The sequence below is a fragment of the Nothobranchius furzeri genome, chromosome 16 (assembly GCF_043380555.1).
Source record: "Nothobranchius furzeri strain GRZ-AD chromosome 16, NfurGRZ-RIMD1, whole genome shotgun sequence".
NCBI classification, from domain to species: domain Eukaryota; kingdom Metazoa; phylum Chordata; class Actinopteri; order Cyprinodontiformes; family Nothobranchiidae; genus Nothobranchius; species Nothobranchius furzeri.
The window spans coordinates 24,087,353-24,112,570 of record NC_091756.1 but is presented as its reverse complement, the minus strand read 5'-3'; the positions used below and the strand labels follow the sequence as shown (position 1 = coordinate 24,112,570).

The 25,218-nt window shown below is 46.5% G+C and overlaps 1 protein-coding gene across 2 annotated transcripts in view; it reads right to left on the bottom strand.

Moving 5' to 3' along the window:
- sstr2a (somatostatin receptor 2a) overlaps positions 1–14,019 on the bottom strand; it is a 31,514-nt gene extending 17,495 nt beyond the window's left edge. The window contains exons 1-3 of one of the 2 annotated variants that reach the window (XM_054748996.2): positions 13,809–14,019; positions 6,516–7,155; positions 3,927–4,252 (exon numbers count right to left, since the gene is read on the bottom strand). In XM_054748996.2, the coding sequence (XP_054604971.2) occupies positions 3,927–4,252; positions 6,516–6,894 (705 nt within the window). In that variant the 5' untranslated portion in view covers positions 6,895–7,155; positions 13,809–14,019. Of the gene's footprint in view, positions 1–3,926; positions 4,253–6,515; positions 7,156–13,247; positions 13,615–13,808 lie in introns of those variants that run through there. The other variant, XM_015963720.3, reaches the window with a different exon arrangement.
- Between the last annotated feature and the right edge of the window lie 11,199 nt (positions 14,020–25,218).

Sequence of the window (25,218 nt, the reverse complement as noted above, 5' to 3'; positions counted from 1 at the left end):
AACTCCCGTACCCAGTCGACCATCGTGACAGGATGACTGAGTCCGTAGATCCAGCAGAGTTCGAGCGAATGAAAAGAAAGATGGAGCAAATGGAGAATGAATTCATTCAGCTCCACACCCTGATTGATTGACTCAACACCAAACAAAACTCCCAGACCGATCTCATCCTACAATTATCCACAGCCCTCCATGCTCTCCAACAGCAAGCCCTCACGCCACCAACAGAGGTGCCGCACTTCAGTCTCCCGGAGCGGTGGAATGCGGTGACCAAGTAGCCAGGGCGCATGATCAATCGGGATGCAGTTACACCTTCCCCCGTCTTCCCACAAGTATGTCCTCGTGCTCCCGCACAGGGTGCCACAAACTTCAAATCCATGGATCTACTTCACAGTACTACATGGATCCTGCCAGCAATGCCAAATGTGGCAAGGTGGAGAAGTGAGGGCCCGGGCGGGATTCGATCCCCAGACTCCTGGGTGAGAGTCGCGCGTGCTGACCAGTCAGCCAAAGGGACATCCCCGTGGCCAGTGACAGGATGCTCACCCTGTCACAGTAACTTACGGCCTGTTTTACCTTCCATCTTCAACATGATTGCCAACCAGAGCTCTGTGGTAACTCCACACGTCATCGTGACACCTCCCTCTGTTGCGTCAAGGCGCAATCGCCGTTTATAGAACAGACAACTACTGCATTATTAATACCAAGCGAGGCGGAGCGAACACGGCAAATTCATGCATCGCCATGCCGACATGACATGTTTGTAAGACACTCCGTTGCATTGCGCTGATTTGCCGGCACGGTGTGTCTTATAAAAAGGGCTTCTGCTTGAGGATCGCTACTGTAGTGTTGACTGACCCTTAGTTCACATTGCATGAAGCTCTATGGCGCGAGGGCGGGCTTAGCACATGAAAATTACTGCCTACATATATCACAGTAATCACAATACATGATCAGACAATCACTTTTATAGATTTCTAAAAAATCGTTCATAATTCCCAAAAGGGGAAAACTCCATGTTGCAGTTTTAAGTTGATCCAATAGATGTTACCCATGTTAGTGCTCAGCAGCAACTTGTTTTACCACAGCAGAACATCCGGTTTGCACTAATGACTGATGTGCGTCTATCTGAATTACTTTGAGCAAAATCATTTTTACAATGAGACCAAATGGCAGCAGAAAGGAAAAGCAGTAGAACACAGAGCTGAATCAGTCTGTCCACTCAGCTCTACGTGATCCTGATTCTGCTTCGAGGTGAAACAAGTTCATTTTACCAAGCTTTACACATTCGTGCATAAGAAATCAGTAGCTGTTGGACCTCTGTGTTTCCAGCACTGAAACTACAAACATCTCAGGTGTTATGGCCAAAGCACTTGCTTTCAGACTGGTTCAGCCAAAGAAATAGAAAAAAGAACAAGCTGTTCTCAGGCAGGCAAACAAGGAGTTTCAGGGGATTTTATCATTCAGGAAAAAAAAGGGAAAAGCCGGTGAGTCACAATTATGCAGAAGTCTCGTTGCTGGACACAGCCGTCAGATCTGGTGACTGATCGCTTGTTTATTTAAAGATGAATGTCCTGAAAAGGGTTTAAATAAATCATTACAGACTGGATTGATTTAGACACCCAGACAGACGCTAATGTTTGAGAGTGCACCCAAGAATCTGAGTGCTGACAGTGGAGATGAAAACAACTGGCACAGTGAGGAACAGAAGTGTTTTAACACCCTGTGATTTTGCAAGTTCTCCTACGTAGAAATCACGGACGAGTCTGAAGTTCACTGTGAGGGACAGTATTTAAAACAAATTTCCAGAAATCAAATTATATGATTTTTAATAAGAGTTGCGACCACAGGTCCCTATCAGACCCACCATCCCTACTGTAAAGCATGGGGGTGGAAACATCATGGGGCAATGTGTTGGGAGATTTTGAGCAACAACCTCCTTCCCTCAGTCAGAGCTTTGAAGATGGGTCGTGGATGAGTTTTCCAATGTGACAATGACCTGAAGCCTACAGTTGGGGTAACCAAGGAGTGGCTCTGTAAGAAGCATATCAAGGTTCTGTGTTGCTCAGCAACAGCCCTGAAACCTGACAGATCTAGAGGAGATCTTTGAGGAAGAGTGCATCAGAGGAGCAAGTGAATCAATCAGGAATGTCACCTGCCCAGCTCCTGATGGGACACAATATCAGGACAACCCTGCCAGCAAGCCAAAAGAAACTGAAACCGGAATGGTCTGGTCTGACCGTCCTCCGCAGGACTGATCAGGACATAAAGAGCAAACAAGCCCAAGATATAAATCCTGTCATAAAATGAAGGACAAACCTCATCCCCTAAAGCGGGCATGGGTGAGGAACATAAGAGATCCAGGTGTAATCAGAGGACCAGTACAAACACCAAAATCTTACAATAAGTGTGTTTCCTTTACCAGAACTTTAGGGTAAATGCAGCAAGGAGGAAACTGACTGGGAGATCCCAAGTCCCAGTCCTCTTAGCTGCCATGTCTCCATTAACAGTTTGGCCCCATAAGGAATTTTCTAGGATGCCAGCACATCGCGACCGCTGGGTAGTGAGTGACATCATCGACTGGCACAGACCGCGCCAACAATTTGTGTTTTCAAAAATGCCCACCCCATATGCATTTTCTATTTTCTACTGCAACGTATGACATAATATCAGACTGAGTTACAACCAATCAGCGGCGTTCTTTTTCACCACCTGCCCTGGGCCTCCTACTGGGCCACTCCGTTTACCTGCCTCTGAGCAGGTAGTCAGAAGGTTCCTGAAAATGGCCGTTCGGCTTAAGTGGACACACGCGTGTCGGGAGATTCTGGTGAGTTTCCCCTGAAGTTCCGGTAATAGAACCACAGCTATTGTGGACCTACCGACTAGATGTGTAAGGAGATATCGTTGTTTGTTCATTCCAGAAACTACCAGGATGACCCGTTCAAATTGGATCATTTGATTTCCCAAAAGACTCAATTTGTAGATTAGAAAGCCGTGGTTGGAAAAAAAAAAAAGGACACAATGACCCCTTCACTGCTTTGGGGCTTCAGGCCCTGACCCCAAGTTCAGAGAGAGAGAGAGAAAAAAAGAGAGAGAGAAAACAGTTTGAAAGTAATAAAGCTTGTTCTGGTGTTATAATACTTTTGTGCAGCAGTGCAATAAAAATCAAATCTTTAAAAGTCATACAATGTCATTTCCTGATTTTTTAATGCTGTCTCTCACAGTAGGGATGCACCTACAGACCCCTCCATGGTTTCTAGTGGGAGAACTTGCAACATCACATACTTGTGTTCCTCACTGTATGTGTATCAGAGTACTCAGTCAATCAGCAAATGACAAAATCAGCCATGACAATCATCCACAGCTTCCTAGACTATCATGCTCACACACGGCGGCAGCATGAGACACTGGTGATGGTTTGTTGGCTACTTCTGGCTGGCTACATGTCACATTTAACAGGCAGCATGGTTGTTTGTTCTTTAAATTGTCCCAAGGCAAACCAACATGGTGAATATTCTTGATTTGTGTTCGGTTCATCTCAACGTGATACTGGGCAAAACGAGCACTTCTAACACACCACACATGGCAGGGATATCTGATAAGATTATCTTTAGAGCCATCATGGTAATCTGGGGCCAACAAGATTGTCGGATGGGTGGAATCAGGTCAAAAATCAGTATAATTATCTTGCCTTGTGAACCAGGCCTAACTGTAAGCTTGTTTCTGTGGTCAGAGCCAATATTTTCTCCAAGCTCAAGCCATATAAAGAGCTGCTAACAGAAGGTTATACATGAAAAAAACTGCTCAGGAAGCCCTCTGCAATAAGTAGCACAGTAATTATTACACATTTTACACAGAAACACATAAAACGGCTGAAATATTTGTTAATGGGCGCTGAAAGTAAGATCAAAAAGTGGCAGCAGGCTCACCTTGAAAATGATGAGCAGATAGCACAAGCATATCACTGACAGTGGCAGGAAGAATCCAACGAAGAAGGTATAGAATATAAAGGCTTTGTAGTAGACCTCCTGGGGCTCTGGCCACACTATTCCACACACCGGCACCTTGTCCAGGCCACTGAAGATCATAGTGGGCAGGATGACCAGCAGTGACACACCCCATACTGTGAGGTTAATTAGTCTAGCTACACGGGGCTTCCGCCATTTTGTAGACCTAATGGGGTGGACTACGGCCAGGTATCGATCGATGCTCATCACCATTAGACAGAAGATGCTGGTGAACTGATTGAGAGAGTCTGGTATGAAGATAAAAAAGGAGAGCAAAGAGAAAAGACAAAACAAGATGTCAAATGCCACAGAGAGAGAGAGAGCAGCACGCCACACATTTCCCGATAACATAATGATTTTTCATGGAATAGACCTGGTTTTTCCATTGATTTCAATCTTTTCACTCTTGACAAAGTCAGCTATGAAATAATAGCCTACAGAGAATGATTGTGTAGAGCTGTTCAGTTCATGCAACACTAGTATTAAAAACGGTGTTAGAAATGAAATAAAATGAAACAATCCTAACCAAAACATCTGGAGACTGAATCAGAAAGGTTTGTTTTAAGCTGTGTGATTGTTCTTTTGAACACAGCCATATTCCCATTCTTGTCTACAGTTCTGTGGGTTTGTGTTTTAATCCACACTTATTGGAAAGTGATTTTCAGAAATTCAGACTCGCTTCAAGATTTGTTTTTTTTGTCTCCGTGTAATCAGCTCTTTGAGATAAGCTATCCAGGTCCACTAATCATCCAGACCCAAACTTGGATGAAGACAGCGTTAGACACAACATGTCCAGTAGAAGAGTCTCACCTGAAACCTCCTACAAGACCCACAAATGTCGCCAGGATGAGTGCTGTTATAATTCTCCAGAAATGGTCACGCCTCCATAAATTAGCCCCAATTGCATAAGTGGTACTGTGTGATGCTGTCATGTCAGTATGGGCCTCTGAGGAATATTTCTAATATCTTGTTGGATCTATGACATGAAAAATGAAGGTGGTGCTTAAGGCAAAAGGGGTCCCAAATGGTACTAAGTACCTATTAAAGCAGCTTGTGAGAATATTTATTGCAGTGATGCACCAACACTGATACTGGTATTGGTATTGTTGTCGATAACGATACCAGTATCAGTATCGGTAAAAGTTAACCGATACCGATGCAGTTGCCTAAAAATGGCTTTACTATAACTCGTCATTTCTGTTCACCTAATATTTTAGTTTTGTGATGATTTCTAATCATATATTTTATTTTGTATCTACCTCAGAGCCTTTTCCTGTTGAAAGCAGAGAAGAAAATAAAAACTGCATTCCAATTCCTTTCATGTTTTTGTGTGGTGGAAGAATCTGTATCGGCGAGTACTCAGATCCAAGTATCGGTATCGTATCTGTTTGAAATAAAGTGGTAGCGCTGCATCCATAATTTATTGTATCCTCAGCTCCATTACATACTAACATAAGTCAAACTAACGCAACTTTTAAAAAGGTTTTTTATTAAAGCTGTTGAGATACCGACAAAAATCTTATTTTTTAAATCTTCTCTTAACGTTAAAAACACGGGACATTTTAAAACAAAGTCAGAGAAAATAGTTCTGTAACCACTACTTAAGCATCAGCGGCGCGGAGCGGAAATGCTTACTCGCGAGTTTCGCTGTGCGCCAGTACCCACCAGGAAAGTCTTCTCAGACCTGCTCCTGGCTGGAATCCCCCAAGACTTCAAAGGTCACTGTTAGTTTATGTCATCCGCCGTTAAACCAAAAAGAAGGAAATCCCGTTGATATCTCTGTTTGATGACGTATGTGTTGTTGTTCCTCTCCACTACCAGGATAAAACTGTGAAAACACACCGCTGCACTTCTCGAGAGTCAATAAGCCGTTTGGTCACATGTTTTGACATAATCTACACAGATATGACATAGCATTGCTGCAATGGTCTTTTATTTTTTAAATTACCAGAGGTTTTTCTCTGAAACCATGTGTGATTTCCTCCCGGAAGCTGCTTGTGGCGAAATAAAACCCGACGCTATCATTAGTGGCGCAGCGGGCCACTTCTGGGACGCGCCTGACTGCCGCGTCGCAGCTGGTGTGAATCCCCCCATAGACTGCAATGGTTTCTATTTGAAGCCGTGACGTTCTGCTGCCGTTCCACGCCACTGATGCTGAAGTAGAGGTAGAGGATAATAGAAGATAATAATGGAGAATTCAAACAGTCTCATCTTTGCAAACAGACATGGCTTTTTTGATTTCCTGGTGATGGAGCACTAAGGAGATTGGATATTAAATGTTCCAGACAACTAATAAAACAACTCCGCTCTAGAAACCGAGTCATCTTGGCAGTGTTTCACTGTGGCAAATGGCTTGACATTTGAAAATCAAAGAGGCACATTTAATTTTTTACTGCAATCATAATGACTGAAGGATAATTTAACAGTTGGGGAGCCTAAAAAGCCTTTTCTATCCATTAAAAACAGTTGCTGCAATCAGAAATGAATCATTAGCCTTCTGCTTTCACCCACCTACAGTCATGATCACCCTGCACAGAGCTTCTCCAAAGGGCCAGTGGACCAGCGCCAGCTGCAAAGCGATGAATGGCAGGCACATCATGCACAAAACATCCGCCACCGCCAGGTTCAGAATGTAGATGTTGGTCACCGTCTTCATTTTGGCGTAGCGCAGGATTACGTAGATGACCAGGGTGTTGCCACACAGTCCAACAGCACACACCATGAAGTAAATGAAGGTGATGACCACTGAGCTGGTCTTGTCCTGGTGTTCTTTGGGCTCTTGGTCGGTGTCATTCGGGTATGAATCATTTCCTTGGATGTCATACAGGAAGGGCTCGGGGATGGAGATGTTAGGTGAAGGTGGGAAGAAGGACCACTGGTCTAAGGCCATGGCTTTGGGTTGATCAAAAGGTTTTGTGTTGAGAAAAGGTGCAATAGTAAAAGAGTATGGTGATGGGGATGCTGAAGGATCAGATCTGCCAGAAGAAAGGTTAAGGGGTTTCTGTAGGCTTAAAGACAGTTGCTTTGTATACTGGAAGTGGACTTTGGTGTGTAAGGGTCAGGGGCACTGGGGATTGGGATGACCGGGGGTTTACATACACGGAGATACAGTTTTCACATTCCAGTGGTAAAGAGACGTCTTAAGAAAGATCTATGGAGAGAAAAAAGAACAGAAAAGTCAGTAAGTAAATCTGAATAGCAAAGAATATTCTAAGCAGTAATTCAATACTTAGCCAACGGTTGCAGGGTAACTTTTCACACCTCCAACCAACACATAGAGCATCCTCTCTTGGGAACGCTCCAGAGAGTGCCTCTATATGATTGATTTTCCTTCCCCATCATGCTCGCCTCTGTTTTTCCACTCACAGCAACGCTCGTCAGATACGCGGAGGAAAGAGCTTGTTACATTTTTCTAGAAAATGTGCAGCTCTGAAAGAAACGACTGTTACATTTTCTTCTATATTTCAGACAAACCATGATGGAAAACAGCCTCAAAATTAGCAAGCGAACCGACAGCCACAAGCACACTTCAGACCTAACACCGTTTCCAACGAGCGCACGTGGTTCTCTGGTATCAGGTTCTCACTGGGATAGTTGAAAGGGACAAACACACCATGAATGCAGTCATATTTATGGCCACATTCATTTGTATTCCACAGTTGTACTCAGTTCTGGCGAGTCCTATCAGGGTTTCTGTTTTCTACTGTAGCCCAGACCTTAATTCCACTAAGGCTACGCCAAGCCCCAGTTTTTCAGTGTGTGTGTGTGTGTGTGTGTGTGTGTGTGTGTGTGTGTGTGTGTGTGTGCGTGTGTGTGTGTGTGTGTGTGCGTGAGAGAGATGCCTCCTCCACCAATGCATACATTTAAAAGGCCACGCCTGAGCAAGAGAACGACGGGGGCACCGTGCTGTCAAAGACAAATGTTTATTCAATTGATCTCTGGGACAAACAGCGCTGACACTGTGGCAGGATCAGTAGCTCTTACCCCGTGGTGACAGGAACAACCTCAGCAGGGACAGATTAAATTTACCTGAATCACATGAGATTAGCACTCAGGGTTTAGAGATAACGAGGGCTTTTGGTTAGTATAAACTAAAGACTTCTTTAGATTGCACACGTTGTTATATTTTACTTCTAAACTTGCAGAAAAATCTGCCTTTAAAGAAATGTATTCCAAAGTAAAAGAAATGAAAGAAAGAAATTAATGTGATGTCTGACTGCCCATTCAGGCAAATCTGCTATCTAACTCGTTGCAGACAGCTGCCTGTTAATGGTTCACGTCCTACTGAACCATTAAGCTAAAGGCTAGTTCGAGGGCGGCTAAGACCGAAGCAAAAAAAGCCAAATTAAAAACAGGGGAAAATGTCCCCTTTGCATTTTTTAACTAGGGGCAAAAAGAGCTTAAATATAATGTATAATAGTAATGGTGACAAGACAACTATCGTAATAATACTAAGGTAAAAATATTATTAATGATTTATGAAGTAAAATAAGCTACTGTCAAGGTTTTTCATCTTACCATCCATGTTCACCCATAAATAACTTTGCTGTAATGTTGTAGCTCAGCTGGTTGGAGACGGCAGCAACAGCCTGGGTCTGGCTGAACTCGCTCATCCATCCCGGTGGAAGTTAACCCAGAAGATGCTGCTCTGGGAGCTATCCACAACCCAAAATACAACCTCCCAAAAGCTTGATAAGTTCCTTTCAGGAATGTCTTCTTACATGTTTTAGACTTAAATAGCAAGTCCCCCCAAAAGCAACTTTCTTTCTGTCGATAACATGTAAAATTGAGTGTCTAAGGGTGCTGTAGACACGTGAGGTCATTATTTTAGCATTCTAGTGCATCTTTTTAGCCTGAAATCGTCAGTGTGGCGCCCTCTTTAGGTTACAACTCTGCACTAAACTGAATTTGAATCAGCCAATGCTAATGGGCTCGACACACGGGAGGCGACAAACGACCACGATCAGCAAAATTCGTCGCTGTCGCTTTTATTACCTGACACACGGGAGGCGACCCGCGGCAGCAGCCAGCGGCAAAACCGTCTACGCGTTCTGTTCCATGGCGAAATCGAAACTTCCGTTGTTTTGTTTGGCTGTGTCAGGTTGGAGGGAATTAAGGTTATTTAAGCGGTTCAGGGTTAATAAAGCGGTAGATATGATGTTTCACAAGGTGCTGCTAGAGTTATGTGAAATCTTACTTCTGAGTTTACTATATAAAACATAATAATACTCAACTTCTCCTTCATGTTTGCTCGGAGATGTACGGAGCATCCTGTTCGCTCATTGGTCAGTGAATCTGATTGGTCCCCAATGCAGAGCTGCTGCTGTGGGCTATAAAAGCAGCTGAGTCTTGGGCTAGGCCATGCCTCCATAGCGAGATGGAGCTGAAATAGCAAGGCAACTCAGACATCGATTCAAAACGATACAGCCCAGACCCACCCAGAGCTAACTCTCCTTCCTTCCCTCTGTCCTCTGCTGAAGGACGTAGAGATAACTCCTCCAGCTCAAATGACGACTCCGCTCTGAGGCGAAGGAACTTGTTTCGCCATCAGCGACCAGAAAACACCATGTTTTCTCCATGTGAGCAGTGTGTGTGTGTTTGTACATGCGTGTTAGCTAATTGCTCCATTCGAGCGAGCGGGTAGGTGTGAGTCGATCTCTGTGGGGAAAAAAGCTCTGGCGCTCCCGTTTCAGGAAGTAGAAGTGAGCCAGAACCGAAGGGAGCAGCACACGGCAGGGTTTGGAGTCACGCGTCCTGATATTTGGTCATCTGGCCTCTGATTGGCTAGCAGCAACACAACTCCACTCAAACAGTTTTCTTTTCAATGTAGATGTTTTATCTAACACGAGCCTGAAGGAGTTCGGCTGTGTGGTGCGGCTGCTAATGCTAACAGTTAGCTTATACTAGGTGACTCTCCTGGATGCTAAACAAAAAACAGCCTTCCCTGTCTCAACCTAAGATGGGTGAATGCATGAATGCTAATTCACAATGTGATGTATGTGACTAGCTTCTCCAATCTGAACATTTCCTTGTCTATTTTCTCTTGGCGACTAGTGCAGGAAATAGGGGTAGAAGACTATTTTCAGACTCAGCCTGCTTGTTAAACTCAGAGTTACTGATTTTATTCGTAACACAACTATTAAACAGTTTATCAGTGAAATTGCTATTTAATATTAAAGGATGGTGCCTTTCTGTAGAATCTTTCCAACAAATGAACATTTAGCTCTTACCCCTCTTTTCTACCGGAGCCGTCAGCAGCACGTTACTGCAGCAGCACGTCTTGCTCGCGTATGCTGCTGCTTGGCCCTTCCCACGAGGCACGAAGCAGCGGGAGAGCAGCGGTCACCGACAGAGCACGAGGTCACGAGACATTAGCAAAATCACACGTCAGCTTAACTGACAGAGGTCCATACAGAAAAGAAATCACGTTAATAATTAGCATAAACCCACCATCTTACCCCAAAACCGCAGAGACGTCACTGCATGCGTTATCCTTCTTGACGTTGTCGTTATGAAAACTGTGACTGGGATCAAACAGGATTGGCCACTTCTCCACTTCAGTAAGCAACCTTTCGTCGTCCATCATGGAAATACAAAGGAGACCGCTAGCTAGGTGATGACTTTTTTTTAAAAGTAAAGCAACCAGAAGGCAGTACGTTTCTTTATTCTGAAAATCTCGGGAAGCTTCGCTCCATTTCCGCGTCCGATTTCCTGTCTTTCCTTCCCCAAAAATGTTGAACTTGACCCGTTTCAGAGGCGTCGAGCGTAGAAAATAGAACCGGCGCGTAAGGGCCGCGACATGCTGCTCCTGAGCAGTGTTGCCAACTGTTTTTGACTGAAAGTAGCTGAAGTTCCCCCCAAAAGTCGCTAGATGTCACCAGATGACGTCACGTGCAAATTTACATATTGATTATGTCATTACGCCACATTGGCGTTCATTTTCCCCATAGCATAATTCAGACCTCCTGCTCTCCTCATTCTCACAGCCATTTTCCTAAAAAGATGGGGGGGGGGGGGGGGGGTTTACACCTCATAGTTTCTCAACTTCTCTGTTGTGTACTCTCTCCATCATGATAATAACGGCGCACCGAGCAAAAGGGAGCAGGTGTCTCATAGTATAACCATCCCTGTGTCACTGAAGGAAATTCAGATGAGCCACAGAGCTGTGTGTGTAAACGGGACCATAGTTGGAACTCCCGTTGACTTTATTTGCCAAATGCAGGAAAAACCAAAGTGTCTGACGGCTGCAGAACCAGAGATTGCAGGTTGACGCCTGCGCCATCTCTAGTAGAAGCGTGAGCCTGCAGCAGCAGCAGACAGAAGTCGGCGGTCTCCAGCTCTGCAGCTGTACCTGCGAATCAGCCTGGCCGAAAATGGTTTATGACTGGTCAGTCCTCGTGCACATGTGCAGATTATCATTTTCTTTCCTTTCTCCCGGAAGAACGGTTCAGAGTGCAAATGGTTTCTTTGTTGCTAATCTGTAGGGAATATCTACAAGAAAGTTCTACAGAAAGTAGCAACGGGTCCTGAGAAATGTCGCTAGGTTTGTCGCTAGGCGCTTTTTGGAATAAAAGTCGTTGAGGGGGTCAAAAAGTCGTTAGGAACAGCGACAAAGTCGCTGAGTTGGCAACACTGCTCCTGAGATGCAGCCGACTCGCGCTGCTGACGGCTCCAATGGAAAAGGTTCTGTTGACCACAGCGGTTCCTATCAGCAGCTATGACGTGCTGATGGCTCCGGTGGAAAGGAGGGGTTAGAGTGACCTGAGTCTGGAGGACCAGAGGTTTCTACTCTGGTCTCACAGGTCACAACATGGCCAGTTATCAGTTTTTAACTTCAAACCCAAAACAATTATAGAAGTTTATGGAAAGATTTTAAAACATTTCCATTGCCCACAGTTTGTATTCCAGATAGATAGATATGGTGAAATGTCAGCTACAAGTGCTGCTAACTAATTCAGAAATACATGCAAAATGCATCAGAGTTAGAACGTTTCAACATGCTCATCAACCAACATGAAATTACAGAGACTTTTATATGCCTGCACTAGTTTACTAGGTTTGGTCCTTGTGACCAGCCACTAGCTAATCACTCCAGTCAGAACTCATCTGTTTCTCCAAACTGAGGTTGTGTGTAGATCTATCAGCCCCACAAAAGCCCATCAACAGATCTTTTCATTGAGCTGTCTGAAGATTCAGATCAAAACTGTTAAAAACTGATTCAGGCTTTAGGTGAGAAATGAAACAAAGCTTGTTTCTGGAGGATTTCTGTGCTTTTTTGATAAAGACATCTGCGGTTACTGCCGGCAACACTGTCACAATCTATGAGGGCAAGTTTAAACAGACAGTTGCTGATTTCAAACACGGTACATGGTTGCTCCTGGAACTTGAGCTTAATGTTTTAATTTATTAGAAGGATTTTATCTCTGATTCACAAAAAAGACTAGAAAGAAAGGAAAGAGCAGATGAAGCAGAGGAGTGAGTCAGAGGCGGATGGTTTACTTTCTACAGACAGAAGGAGGTAATTATCTGAAATTGACCTAATCTATTGGTCTCATAAGGAAGAAGTGTAATTGTTCTATAAATTGTCAAAGGGCAGCTGCTTATTAAAACTCTGACAAATGGAAAGTGTAAAAGGCTAATTTCTAAAACAAAATCCCCGATTGCAGGATGGACACTCAGTTCAGCTGTGAGTAATGATGGAGAGAGGTGATGCCAGAAGAAGCAGCTCACCTGCAGCGTGTGTGTGTGTGTGTGTGTGTGTGTGTGTGTGTGTGTGTGTGTGTGTGTGTGTGTGTAGGTGTGTGTGTGTGTGTGTGTGTGTGTGTGTGTGTGTGTGTGTGTGTGTGTGTGTGTGTGTGTGTGTGTGTGTGTGTGTGTGTGTGTGTGTGTGTGAGAGAGAGAGAGAGAGCACTAAATGCTTTAGTGTTTTCACTTAAAACTCTCAGCTGTGTGGTTCTTCAGGATCTCTAAACAACGCCATGATGTATAATAAATAAATAAATAAACAAATAAATAAAATATACACAAATAAAAATATTTTCATCTTGTTGAACTGATTTTCTTGGGCAGGTTTGAACTTATTTTTCTTGCATTCATCTTAATTTCGAAGCGGATCAAAGCGCCAAGAGGATCAACTTTCTAATTTCATGCAGCTTTGCAACATGAAATCAATTCACTGTGTCCAGCCGCCAAACGCGCAGCGAGAGAGAATCGAATGTACTTTTCATCAGTTCCATCACTTACCTTAATTCAAAGCTTCATCCCCACATTGAGTCCAAGCTGGCAGAAAATGAGGCATGCCGCCGCTCCGGAGCGGCTCCGACCCGCTGGAAAGCCGCATCCCGCCCGCTCCTCCGTCCACCTGCTGTCTGCGTTACGCACGGCGCAGAGCGTTCAGCAGCCTCTACGGGAGCTGCCGATCACTCCACATCTCTCAGGGCATTTTAATCTCCAACATCACCCAAAGCGTGACGGACTGAAAGCCTGGCGAACCGCGGTGAAACAGGAGGAGAAGGAGGAGGAAAGCCGGTCGCGCGCTCGCTCGGAAATACTTGGCACGGTTTGTCGAAGAGGACGACGCGCGGTGGGACGCACGGAGGAGGAGAGGGAGAGGAGGGAGGAAGAAGGGGAGGAGGGTGTTGATGATGGCAGGTTTACAGAAACGCTGAACGCGTGACCGCATGTGCGTTGGTGTAAATGGCTGATTTGAGTCATGATTTAGCTGTTTTTCAAAAACACTGGGACACAACCTGACCTGCTCCTAGAGACGAAGAAGAACACAAGTTAAGCGTGTGCTATAGTTACCTGGACTTTAGGGACAAATGCATCAAAAAGTTAGATGATTCCTGCCGAGCAGCTCTCGGAGAAATCAGGCTGCTGCTGAGTCTCTCCACATTCATCAGCTTCCGGTGAAATTATCCCAAGTGCCATCCAGACCTTTGCACGTGCAGGCGAGGCAAGGCAGTGCAGGGATGCTGTCAGCCAACAGCGATGACACTAGATCTGAAAGGTCCTGCAAATGCCAAAACCAGTGTGCTTCTGTCTTTATATGAAAGGGAAGAAGTGCTTTCTCAGTAGAGAACTCCATGGGAAAGTGTCCTGCACTCATCTCAACATAGCAACTCCAAAGTGCATCTATTATTACTGCCAGCTGTTGTCCTGTGAACGTTTTAGAGGACTATTTATGTCCAAAATGATACAAAAGCCAGAAGATCCTAAACAGAAGAAGCTGGGGGAAGCCAAGTCTCTAGAGGGGTTCACGTCTTTAAAGACTCACATCATTGGGGATTTAGTTTATGATTTATAAAACCAAAGCTCGTCCATGAGTGTGACAGATCAACATGTCTGTCAGCACGAGTCAGGTGACCACATCAGAGCTTCTGAAACATTCATGTTGATTTTTTTTAAACTAGGTGGGGTTTCCTTACTTTATTCAAGTACTTTTACACCTAAACCTGTTGATAATTTATGTTAGTAGTTTATGTACAGGGCTGTTGCTAGCTATTTTGGTGCCCTAAGCACAAAGGCTTCGTGGTGCCCCCCCCGCAGAAAAACCATAACACGGTCCATCTCCTTTCCTTTTTGTATTGTTTTCTCTCTGTAAACATGCTACCTTGCTTTGCAAATCTTCTAATTGAAATCTGTCTTTATCATATATATTATTTTTTCATAAGCTTGCGTTTGATGGTGCCCCTCCCCCGGCGTGGAGCCCTACGCGCTGTGCGTGGTGTGCGTGTGCGGAGCGCCGGCGCTGTTTATGTATAATCATTTTCTAATATTTAAATCGAACCAGAGCTAACGGAAAGCTCTGATAACTAAACCAAACTATCTGTGATGCCCAAACCTGATTAGGGTTTAATACCTAAACCCAACCAAACCAATGCCGGTACATAAACGTAAACCAACGGGTTCTGATGTCTAACCCTCGATTCAGGATTCAAAGCTTTGTACAGGAAATGTGTTTCCCTGTGAAATGAAATGATTACTTCACTTCTTATACTTTATGCCTAAAGCATGAACAAGATAAACAGGAAAGAAGTGTAAACTATGCAGGTTATCATCTTTGTTTACCTCTGTGACAACAATGTGCTACCCTCACTGGTACCAACAGGTTATAAATAAACAGTTACGAGTGAAATGAAGCAACTGTCCGTGTTTAAAGTAAAATAACGTGTTCACGAGGGAGTTATCAGCTCAGAGGTTCAAGAGAATGATGACCATGGGAAAAATAGGATTATTAGGCCTAGTCCACACGTAGCCGGGTTTTAAAAAAAATGAATATCCGCCCCTCCAAAAACTTGCATCCACACCACCGCGTTTAAAAAACAAACTCTGTCCATACGTACCCGGATAAATACGTTGTTAAGGACATGCCAGACCTGTCGGCGTCAGTACTTCCCCCGTTCTTAACCTCGTCCTTCGTCTGTGGTCTTCCGCAAGGAGCAGTAATTCTGCTTGCAAAAACAAACAAGCAGAAAGAGCTTGGACAATTGATGGATCGGGTAGTGACAGAGCGCAACTCTGAGGGCTTCCATGATGCCGGCTAGTGTAAACACAGGTCGCACACGTGATGTCAGCATTTTTTTTGTCGCGGAAAGTGACGTTGCGGACCTTAAAACTCCGGTTTTGTCCGTCCACACGCAGACACCCAAAACGGAGAAAACGCAGATCTTCACTTTGGCCGGAGTTTTTAAAAAGATCCGTTTTCGTGTGAAAAAACTCTGTTTTCGTGTGGATGACAGGCCAAAACGTAGAAAAATATCTACGTTTTGGCAGATCCCCGGCTACGTGTGGACAGGGCCTTAGTCTGGTGGTCCTGTATTTCACACTCCTGAACCTTCAGCTTTTAGGTAGAAGTGTGCACAGTCCACTTCCTTTCTTTAGTTCTTCATTGTGATGAGGGTTTGTTTTTACCTTAGCCAACATGTTTTGACGTCACTGCCGTCTTCATCAGGGTAACCGCCAGATCCGCGGGCAGCAGAGGATGATTTCGCCCTCTGCTGCCCGTGCCCTCTCCGCTGATCACAGTGTCCCATGAATGGTCCAGAGTTTAGACTCCTTCGTCCCTGTTCATGGTCCTGGGTCCACGCCTCCTTATTTCATCTGCTTCTTTTAAACTTTTGTTGTTCTGAGTTTATGATCCGTGTGTTATCTCAGTATGATTTTCTCTTGTACAGTGGTCTGTTTTGGCAGATTCTTTTATTGTGCTTTGTGCTTCTTGTTTTGCTGCTCTTGTGTGTCTTTGACTTGTTTTGTGTGTTGAGTTGGCGTCCGGTTTCTCATGTATGTATCAGGTTCAGAGCAGGAGGAGTAGGACCCGAGATGCAGAGCACCAGACGACATGAGGCAGGAGTAATTGAAAAAAGGTAGAATCCTTTATTTTGGGAAATAATCCAAAAATCACGGACAGGAAGCCAAGCCCAGGTATCAGGAACACATGAAAGATTCAGAAGGTCACTAAGGTTTACACGGGGAAACAAAACACGTTGATGACAACAATGGACCGACAAACACTGAAGGACAAGACAGGGTTTTTAAACACAGAGGTGATCAGGGGAACAGGTGACAGGTGTGAGGAGTGAGATTCTGGAGGGAAGGCAGGTGAATACAATAATCTAAATGGGGGGGAATAACTAAGCAGGAGGGAAGATAAACATTAACCTATAAATCACGGAGTAACAAAACCTAAACACTGAGGGCAAATGAGACACAAGAGGAGAACCTGGAGTGAGAACAGGAGGGGGCTGGGGACCAGAGGGACACAGGACATGATGGTATGTTTTGTTACAGAGTTAGTTTGCATGGGATTTTGTACATGACGCCACATTTTTGCGCTGATGATATCTTGTCTTTTGGGTGTATCGGTCTTTTCCTAACTGTCATATACGGTTTTGTTGGTGTCTGGAGGCCCAGACTTCCCTCTCCCCAGCCACTTGGGCCAGCTCCTCCGGGGGAATCCTAAGTAGGGTGACCATATTTCCATTTCCAAAAAAAGAGGGCAGGAGATCGGTTCCTACCGATGACGTCACACTCGGGCTGGGCGATATGGCCTAAAATCGATATCAAGATATATGGAGGATTTTACCTCAATAACGATAAATGGACGATGACTACAGGTATGCACAGCAACAAAAGTTGTCCACTAGATGGGGCTGTCACATGTCATATTTGTACATGACTCAAGGGACATGAACGTTGCCAACCTACACACATCTCTTCATTTTTTTATTATCATATTTATTGAGATGGGAAAAATGATCTCGATAAGAGTCCAAAATTTTGATAACGATACATTTTCGATTTATTGCCCAGCCCTACGTCACACTATGGCAAAAACCACACAAACCACGTTGGGACCCATGGTGTTAGAGCTAAAATTTATATCAGATTCTGCCAATAAAAGGGCTCTAAAACAATTCATATGTAAATATTTAGCATATTTACTGCAAAATCTCATTTTTCTGCTTTAGTGCTGCAACAAGGTTTTATGAATAATAAATTATTATACCTTTTGTTTTACTACAGCATCGATAAGCTTCCTGTGCACAGATTATTAAGGATGCTTGTTTCAGCCGTGAGATTAGACGATAGGATCAATGATAAAAACAATGATGTCATGGACTCCATGGAAACTTTCAGAGAATCCACAAATAGTGTCTTTCAGACGGTTTTGTTACAGACAGATGTTTGGGAGTTTAGAAAAGAAACAGATGAGACGGCGTGCACGACAATTTTGTTTTTCGTCGGACAACATTAGAACATGTCAGTGATGTCTAAGGTGTTTTTTTTATATATAAACTGTATAATTAACACTCCTGGACAGGGTAGGAATTACACAGAGGCTTCTGGGGGAACCCAGGGATGGGGTGTGTTCCCTTTTGCCTTGGCCCCTAAAATGCCTTGAAACGGCCCTGGGTGTGTGACTGAGTTTTGAAGATGATCTGAATTGTATCAGATGTATAAATATTACATGTGTATAACTTATTGTTTTATACAGATAAAAACGTGTAGTGGAGATAAATCTACCTACACTTGACTTTCAAGCTTTGTTTTCATGTTTTTATGTAACTATTTTCCTGTCTGTCTCTCATCTTCCTGCATCTCCTTCAATTTCTCCAGAAAAGCTGCTGCCTGGATTCTTACTTTTTCACCTCATCAGTTACTTTTGAGCAGATCAAAGGGATCTCCTGACCGCAAAGCGGAGAGCGCATTTCGATGCTGCGTCAGTGAGGTGAAATCACCGCAGCACACGATGAGCGGAGCGCATCTGGCACAATTAAAAAGACAGTACCAGAGGATATAAACAGATATGAACAATCATGTGTTAATAATTATGTTTAGTTGCGCCACCTTGAGAATGTACCGTGCGCCAGACGCAGCGAGCGCACCAACGATCAGCGTTCTGCGTCCTCTCTGCCCAACAGCATCCCGCTATGCTGAGAGTCCATAAATATTGTATTATAGGTAGAAACTGGATCTTTCCCTGAAAGATATCTAGCCCCGAAAAGTCGATCCCTACTCCTGGTTGAAAAATCGGACTTTCTGATCAATGTAGGAAACGCCCCCAGACAACCCAGACAGAGAGTGAAAAGTGAACATGTCCGGGGGAAAGAGGACGTATGGTCACCCTAATCCTAAAGCTTGGTTTATGCTTGACGCATTCACTTTCCGCTTGGTGATGCGGCTCGCGGATGGAATGCGCTTCACAACTCGCAGCGTTTATGGTTCATGCGGCTTGTCTCTGCGGTGAGCCAATATTCTCCCAAACTGTAGGGGGCAGCATGGAGCTCTATGGCATGCATCCAACACTACACCATAGTAGAAGTAGAAATTACTGTTGTTTACAACATGGCATTTCAGCAGTTTTTAACAGCGTCCTCGTCTTTTCCGAGTGCGAGCTATTTCTCTCCAACAATTATTAACATGTTGATCATGGTGATCTCTGAGAGCGAAATCATACAAATGTCTGTATTTACGAACCTCTGCCATACTAGTTTTTGCCGGTCCGCCATGTTTTTCCGCGTCCGACCGTCCGCGTGGTTAGAAAATTTCCTAGGTGCACGTTGCGGAAATTTTGGGCCGTGCGGAGGAGCGGTGGAGGGGCGTGGTTGTTAAAATGACGCAACTTTTCCTCGCGGAGCTGTGTGGACCTCGCGGACGCGTCAAGCATAAACCAACCTTTAGGCATTCCCTGGCCAACTGAGAGACATAGTCCCTCCACCGTGTCCTGGGTCTTCCTTTAGGCCTCCTCCCAGTTGGACGTGCCCAGAAAACCTCACCAGGAAGGCATCCTTGAGGCATCCTGACCAGACGCTCGAGACACCTCATCCGGCACCTCTCAATGGTAAGGTCTATTTGGGGGTTCTGGAGAGAAAGATCCATTGTCAAACATCAGAGTTAGGAGGAGCAAGTTGGTTTTCATTCTGGCCGTGGAACACTGGACCAGCTCTATATCCTTAGGGAGTCCTGGAGGGTGCGTGGGAGTTTGCCCAACCAATAGAAGGCATTTGTCAACATCCCTCGGGGGGTCCTGTGGGGGGTACTAAGGGAGTATGGAGTCTCTGATATGGGCAGTATGACCGGTGTCAGAGTGTCACACCCTGTCCTGTCTAACCATTCTGTTCAGTCATGTGTCTTTGTTAATTGCTCCCACCTGCCTCTCGTTTTCCAATCACCCAAGCTCCCAGCCCTCATGTATTTAAACCCTCTCAGTTCTGTGTCTCTTGTTGGCTCATTGTTTCATTGTCCTACTTGTCCCAGATTAAATCCTTGTTTTAAATGTTCCTGTTTGCCTGCCTGCCTCACCTGCGTGTGGATCCTCACCTTTGTTTCACTCACCGGCACGCTTGTGACAGAATGAGCCAACCCAGTAAAGGATTCAGCGGGGAGGTTCTCCCTTGGGAGTGCTTGCTTCAGTTTTTAACCTCGGATCACCGGCCGGCTTCTCCTCCTCTGGCGTTGTCTCGCCACAGACACCGCCGCCGAACCCCAGCCGCAGCTGTCACCTCCACCCTCCCAGAGCCAGATGAGAGGTTGGACCGGGAGACGCAGCTAGACCGTTCCTGCTCCGTGGGCACCAGACTGGCTGTATGCTCCCCCGGAATTGGCCCACGGCGTAGGGAAGGATACCGGGCTCCACCGTCACCAGGACGGAGCTCGCCGCTGCCCCGGCTCGGCACACCAGCTTGGACCTGCCCCCAGTCAGATCAGCGGTCCCGTCTCCGGTCCAATCAGCGCCTCCCTCATCTGCAGGCGGAGGAACCATGCCTACAGCCCAGCTGACAGAGCTCGCCGGCCTCCAAGCGGAGCTTGGCCAGATCCGTCAGCTTGTCAGCCTCCGGGAGTTCCAGCTGGACACCCTATCCTCCCCGAATCATCAGGAGAAGGTTTTGGTCCAGTCAGCAGCTCCCTAGTCTCTGGGCCAAAGGATCGAGCCCGCAGTCCACCCAGCAGAGCTCGCCGGTCTCCGAGCTGAGCTGGCCCAACTCCATCAGAGCCTCAGTCTCCAGGAGTTCCAGCTGGACAGTCTATCCTCCCTGCTTTCCAAGTTACCGGCACCACCAGTTCAGTCAGCACCCGGTCCCGCCCCACCACTCCAGAAGTTGATAGTCCAGAAGTCGGCGGTCCAGAAGTCGGCGGACCAGAAGTCAATGCCTCCGGACCAGAAGTCGAACCTCCAGACCAGAAGTCGACAGAGGTCGACGCCACCAGCCCAGTAGTCGACGCCTCTTCCAGTCCTGTGGTCGACGCCTCTTCCAGTCCTGTGGTCAACGCCTCTTCCAGTCCTGTGGTCGATGCCTCTTCCAGTCCTGACGTCGACGCCTCCTCCTGTTCTGAAGTCGACGCCTCCTCATGTTCTGAAGTCGACGCCTCCTCGTGTTCTGAAGTCAACACCTCCTCGTGTTCTGAAGTCGACGCCTCCACTCCAGAGGTCGACGCCTCCTCCACTCCAGAGGTCGACGCCTCCTCCACTCCAGAGGTCGACGCCTCCTCCACTCCAGAGGTCGACGCCTCCTCCACTCCAGAGGCCGACGCCTCCTCCACTCCAGAGGTCGATGCCTCCCCCACTCCAGAGTTCGACGCTTCCTCCACTCCAGAGGTCGACGCCTCCTCCAGTCCAGAGGTTGACGACCCCTCCAGTCCAGAGGTCGACGTCCCCTCCAGTCCGACGTCTCCCCCTCCAGTCCAGTGGTCGACGTCTCCCCCTCCAGTCCAGCGGTCGATGTCTCCCCCTCCAGTCCAGTGGTCGACGTCTCCTCCTCCAGTCCAGTGGTCGACGCCATCCCCAGTCCAGTGGTAGATGCCGTCCCCAGTCCAGTGGTCGACGCCGTCGCCTCCAGTCCAGTGGTCGACGCCGCCACCCCCAGTCCAGTGGTCGACGCCGCCGCCTCCTGTCCAGTGGGCGACGCCGCCGCCTCCAGTCCAGTGGTCGACACCGACGCCTCCAGTCCAGTGATCAATGCCGACGCCTCCAGTCCAGTGGTCGTCGCAACACCTCCAGTCCAGTGGTCGTCGCGACACCTCCAGTCCAGTGGTCGACGCCGTCGCCTCCAGTCCAGTGGGCGGTGCCGCCGACTCCAGTCCAGTGGTCGACACCGACGCCTCCAGTCCATTGGTTGTCGCCGATGCCTCCAGTCCAGTGGTCGTCGTCGACGCCTCCATTCCAGTGGTCAATGCCTCCAATCCAGAGGCTGTTGCCGCCGCCTCCAGTCCAGAGGCCATCGCCTCCGCCTCCAGTTCAGAAGTCAAGGATGTCTCCTCTGGTGTCTCTGCCTCCGGTCACCGCCAGTCCTGCCCTCACCAGGCGCGGGCTCCCAAGAGCCCATCGTCGCCTCCTCCTCTGCCATAGTCGCAGGCCTCCAAGAGCCCGTCATCGCCTCCTCCTCTGCCACAGACGCAGGCCCCCAAGAGCCCGTCGTCGCCTCCTCCTCTGCCACAGACGCAGGCCCCCAAGAGCCCGTCATCGCCTCCTCCTCTGCCACAGATGCAGGCCCCCCAGAGCCCGTCGTCACCTCCTCCTCTGCCACAGACGCAAGCCCCTGGTCTCTACTGGTCCCTGCCTCCTCTCCATCGGTCCCTCGGTCCCTCTCGGCCCTTCCTCCGGGTCCCCCTCCTCCCGCCCTGCTCTGTGTCCCTATGGGTATCTGGGATACGCCCTTTGGGGGGGGGTCCTGTCACACCCTGTCCTGTCTCCCCATTCTGTTCTGTCATGTGTCTCTGTTAATTGCTCCCACCTGCCTCTCATTTTCCAATCACCCAAGCTCCCAGCCCTCATGTTTTTATGCCCTCTCAGTTCTGTGTCTTTTGCTGGTTCATTGTTTCCATGTCCTGCGTGCGTTCATCATTAAACCTTACTAAACATTCGTGTCTGTTTGCCTGCCTTCCTCACCCGCATGTGGATCCTCGCCTCCGCTTCACTCACCGGTGCGTTGGGACAGTCCGCATTGCCAACAGTAAGTCATACTTTTATGAGAAGCAACATGTTGTTTCATAGGCCATGTCTATTCAACTTACATCTGCAAAGTCAGTTTGGCTAATCAAGTATTTTTACATCTTTATGCTGGTGGTGGTCGGAGGGACTGGTGGCGCCAGTGCTTGACAGCCTCGCCTCTGTCAGTGTACCCCAGGGCAGCTGTGGCTACATCGTAGCTCATCCTCACCAGTGTGTGAGTTTGTGTGAATGGGTGAATGACTGATTGTGTTGTAAAGTACCTTGGGGGGTTCCAGGACTCTAGAAGGTGCTATATCAAATACAGGCCATTTACCATCTGAGTACTCGCCAATACCGATTACCGATACTTCTACTACACAATAAAATGCAATGAATTGGAATACAGGTTTTATTTTCTTCTCTGCTTTTAAAAGGAAAAGACTGTGAGGCAGATAAAAAAATAAAATATATTAATAGAAATGATCATACAACATGTCATACGGGTAACATGTCAGACGGGTAACATGTCAGACGGGTAACATGTCAGACGGGTTACGATTTTCATCTCATGGAGTCCACCCAATTCAAGATGGCCGCCACAGCGTTAAGTGGCTCTGTTGTGTCATGTTAACAGATATAGAGCTAGAGCGTCATGTAGCTGGGACTCATTCATGACATTTATTCTTGCAGATGATTTTCTTAAAGTTAAATTAGGTACAAAATTTGCCTACAAATCAATTCCCAACATTAATAACTTCTCTGTTTCATCTGACGACTGCAGTTTAAGACAAACAGACTCATTTTTGCCGCAGACTTTGGCTTTAGTCCCATGTAAATAATACCACTCACTCAGTTTACTGCTATCTAAACAACACCCGTCCATCCATTTTCGGCCACTTATTTGGGGCCGGGTTGCGGGGACAGCAGCTTAAGCAGGGATGACCTCTCCCCAGCCACTTGAGCCATTTCTTTCGGGGAATCTCAAGGCGTTCCCTGGCCAGCTGAGAGACATAGTCCTCCAGCATGTCCTGGATCTTCCTTTAGGTCTTCTCCCGGTTGGACGTTTCTGGAAAACCTCACCAGGGAGGCATCCAGATGCCCGAGGCACCTCAACTGGCTCCTCTCGACGTGGAGGAGCAGCAGGTCTACTCTGAGCCCCTCCCAGATGACAGAGCTTCTATTGCTATTATTTGTAGCAGTTGTTACTTTGTGGCAGAACTTTTATCTGAGAAGAGCAGTAAACATGTTTTTTTTACTGCTCTTTACTTCCAGTTTACAGAGACTTCAGAGGGAAGCCAGCATTTTTAAGTGACATTTAACTGAACTTTGCTGTTTTTCCCATCCACACAAACTTGTGCACAGCTTTGAACTTTGATAAGTCAACAGCTCTCATTTGGCCTTAAACTCTCACACACATCTGAGTCAACACAACGCCTGGTTTGAAGTCCACTCTTGATAAGGCGTGAAGATCAAACGCAGAGATCAGACGCTCCCCCACTCACCCTCTCCTCTCCGAGTCGTTACTATGCAGATTGAAGCGTCCACCTGTCTTCTCAAACAAGACAGTCTGCATTTCTTATTCCACAAACGCGGCCCTGCAGAGGTCTGATCCCGATCAACGCTGATGGAAAAGTGGGTCTGTGATCCGTGTTTAGGCGAGGTGTTGGAGGAAACAGTGAAGAAGCTGCAGAAAAATGTCAAACTGCATCGTCCTCTAAGTCCTCCCGCACCCCAGCAGCCCTCGCCTGTGGTTTTGTCTCATGCGATCACTTTGCCAGCTTCCCATACGCATCACGACTCCCGGCACGCCAAAGCACACAAACACATTTCCCAAGTGACTGATTGAATCAGTGCCTTCTCAACAAGCAGAACTTTGACACCGTGTTCTTAGCCAGACAGAAAGCAGGCAGTCCTCGTGACATGATTTATCCACTGCTAACTACCTTGACTCTCGGTGACAGAACTCTGCAGCACCACATTACATCCTGCTCTTCATGCGATATAACTGGTGCCAAGGGTGAGTGCCAAGGTGCTACTCATCATGGACAAGCATAAGCATTTAAGACCCGAACGTCCTTTGTATGATTTTCTGCCTCAGCGCCTGGACTCCTTCTCATCCACCATGACAGGGATGACTCCATGAAATGAACAGCATCACCTGCTCGACTTGGAACAGAATAACAGAATCACTTCTAATCACTTCTGGTATTTGAGCTGTGTGGACATTTTATTTGGCCTCATTGTTGAATTAGCTCACCATTTTAGCGCTGGACAGGACGGATGGTTGCTGTCACATTTGGTCAGAACAGAGCAGGCTGATAGACGAAGCCCTGGGCTCAGTCGTTTTGTCACTGTTTGTTGTCTTTTATTATGTACCTTTGATTTTTTTTTCCTCTCCTGAGTCATTTTGCATGTCTTTGTTGTTGTTTTCTTCCTGCTGGGTCACTTTGCATCTCTTTGTAGTCGTGTTGCACCATTTTTTTTCAGCTCTGAATGTTTTCTTTCAGTTTCTACCTAATTTTTGCATAATCTTCTATCAGTTTGTGACTCTTGCCAATATGCATATTAACAGTTTTTGCGTTCATCTTTGGTTTAATTTTTTTCATGCATTTCTACGTTTGTCCCTTTTAATAATTTTGCATCTGAAGTGTTTCCATCTGCCCCGCACATAAATGAACGCCATGTTCGTTCTGCTCTTTTATTGATGAAACTGTTAACCTTAGTCATCATGGTCGCCTGCAGCGGGTGGTTTCTGTTTGCTGCACAAGAGATTTGTTTGACAGA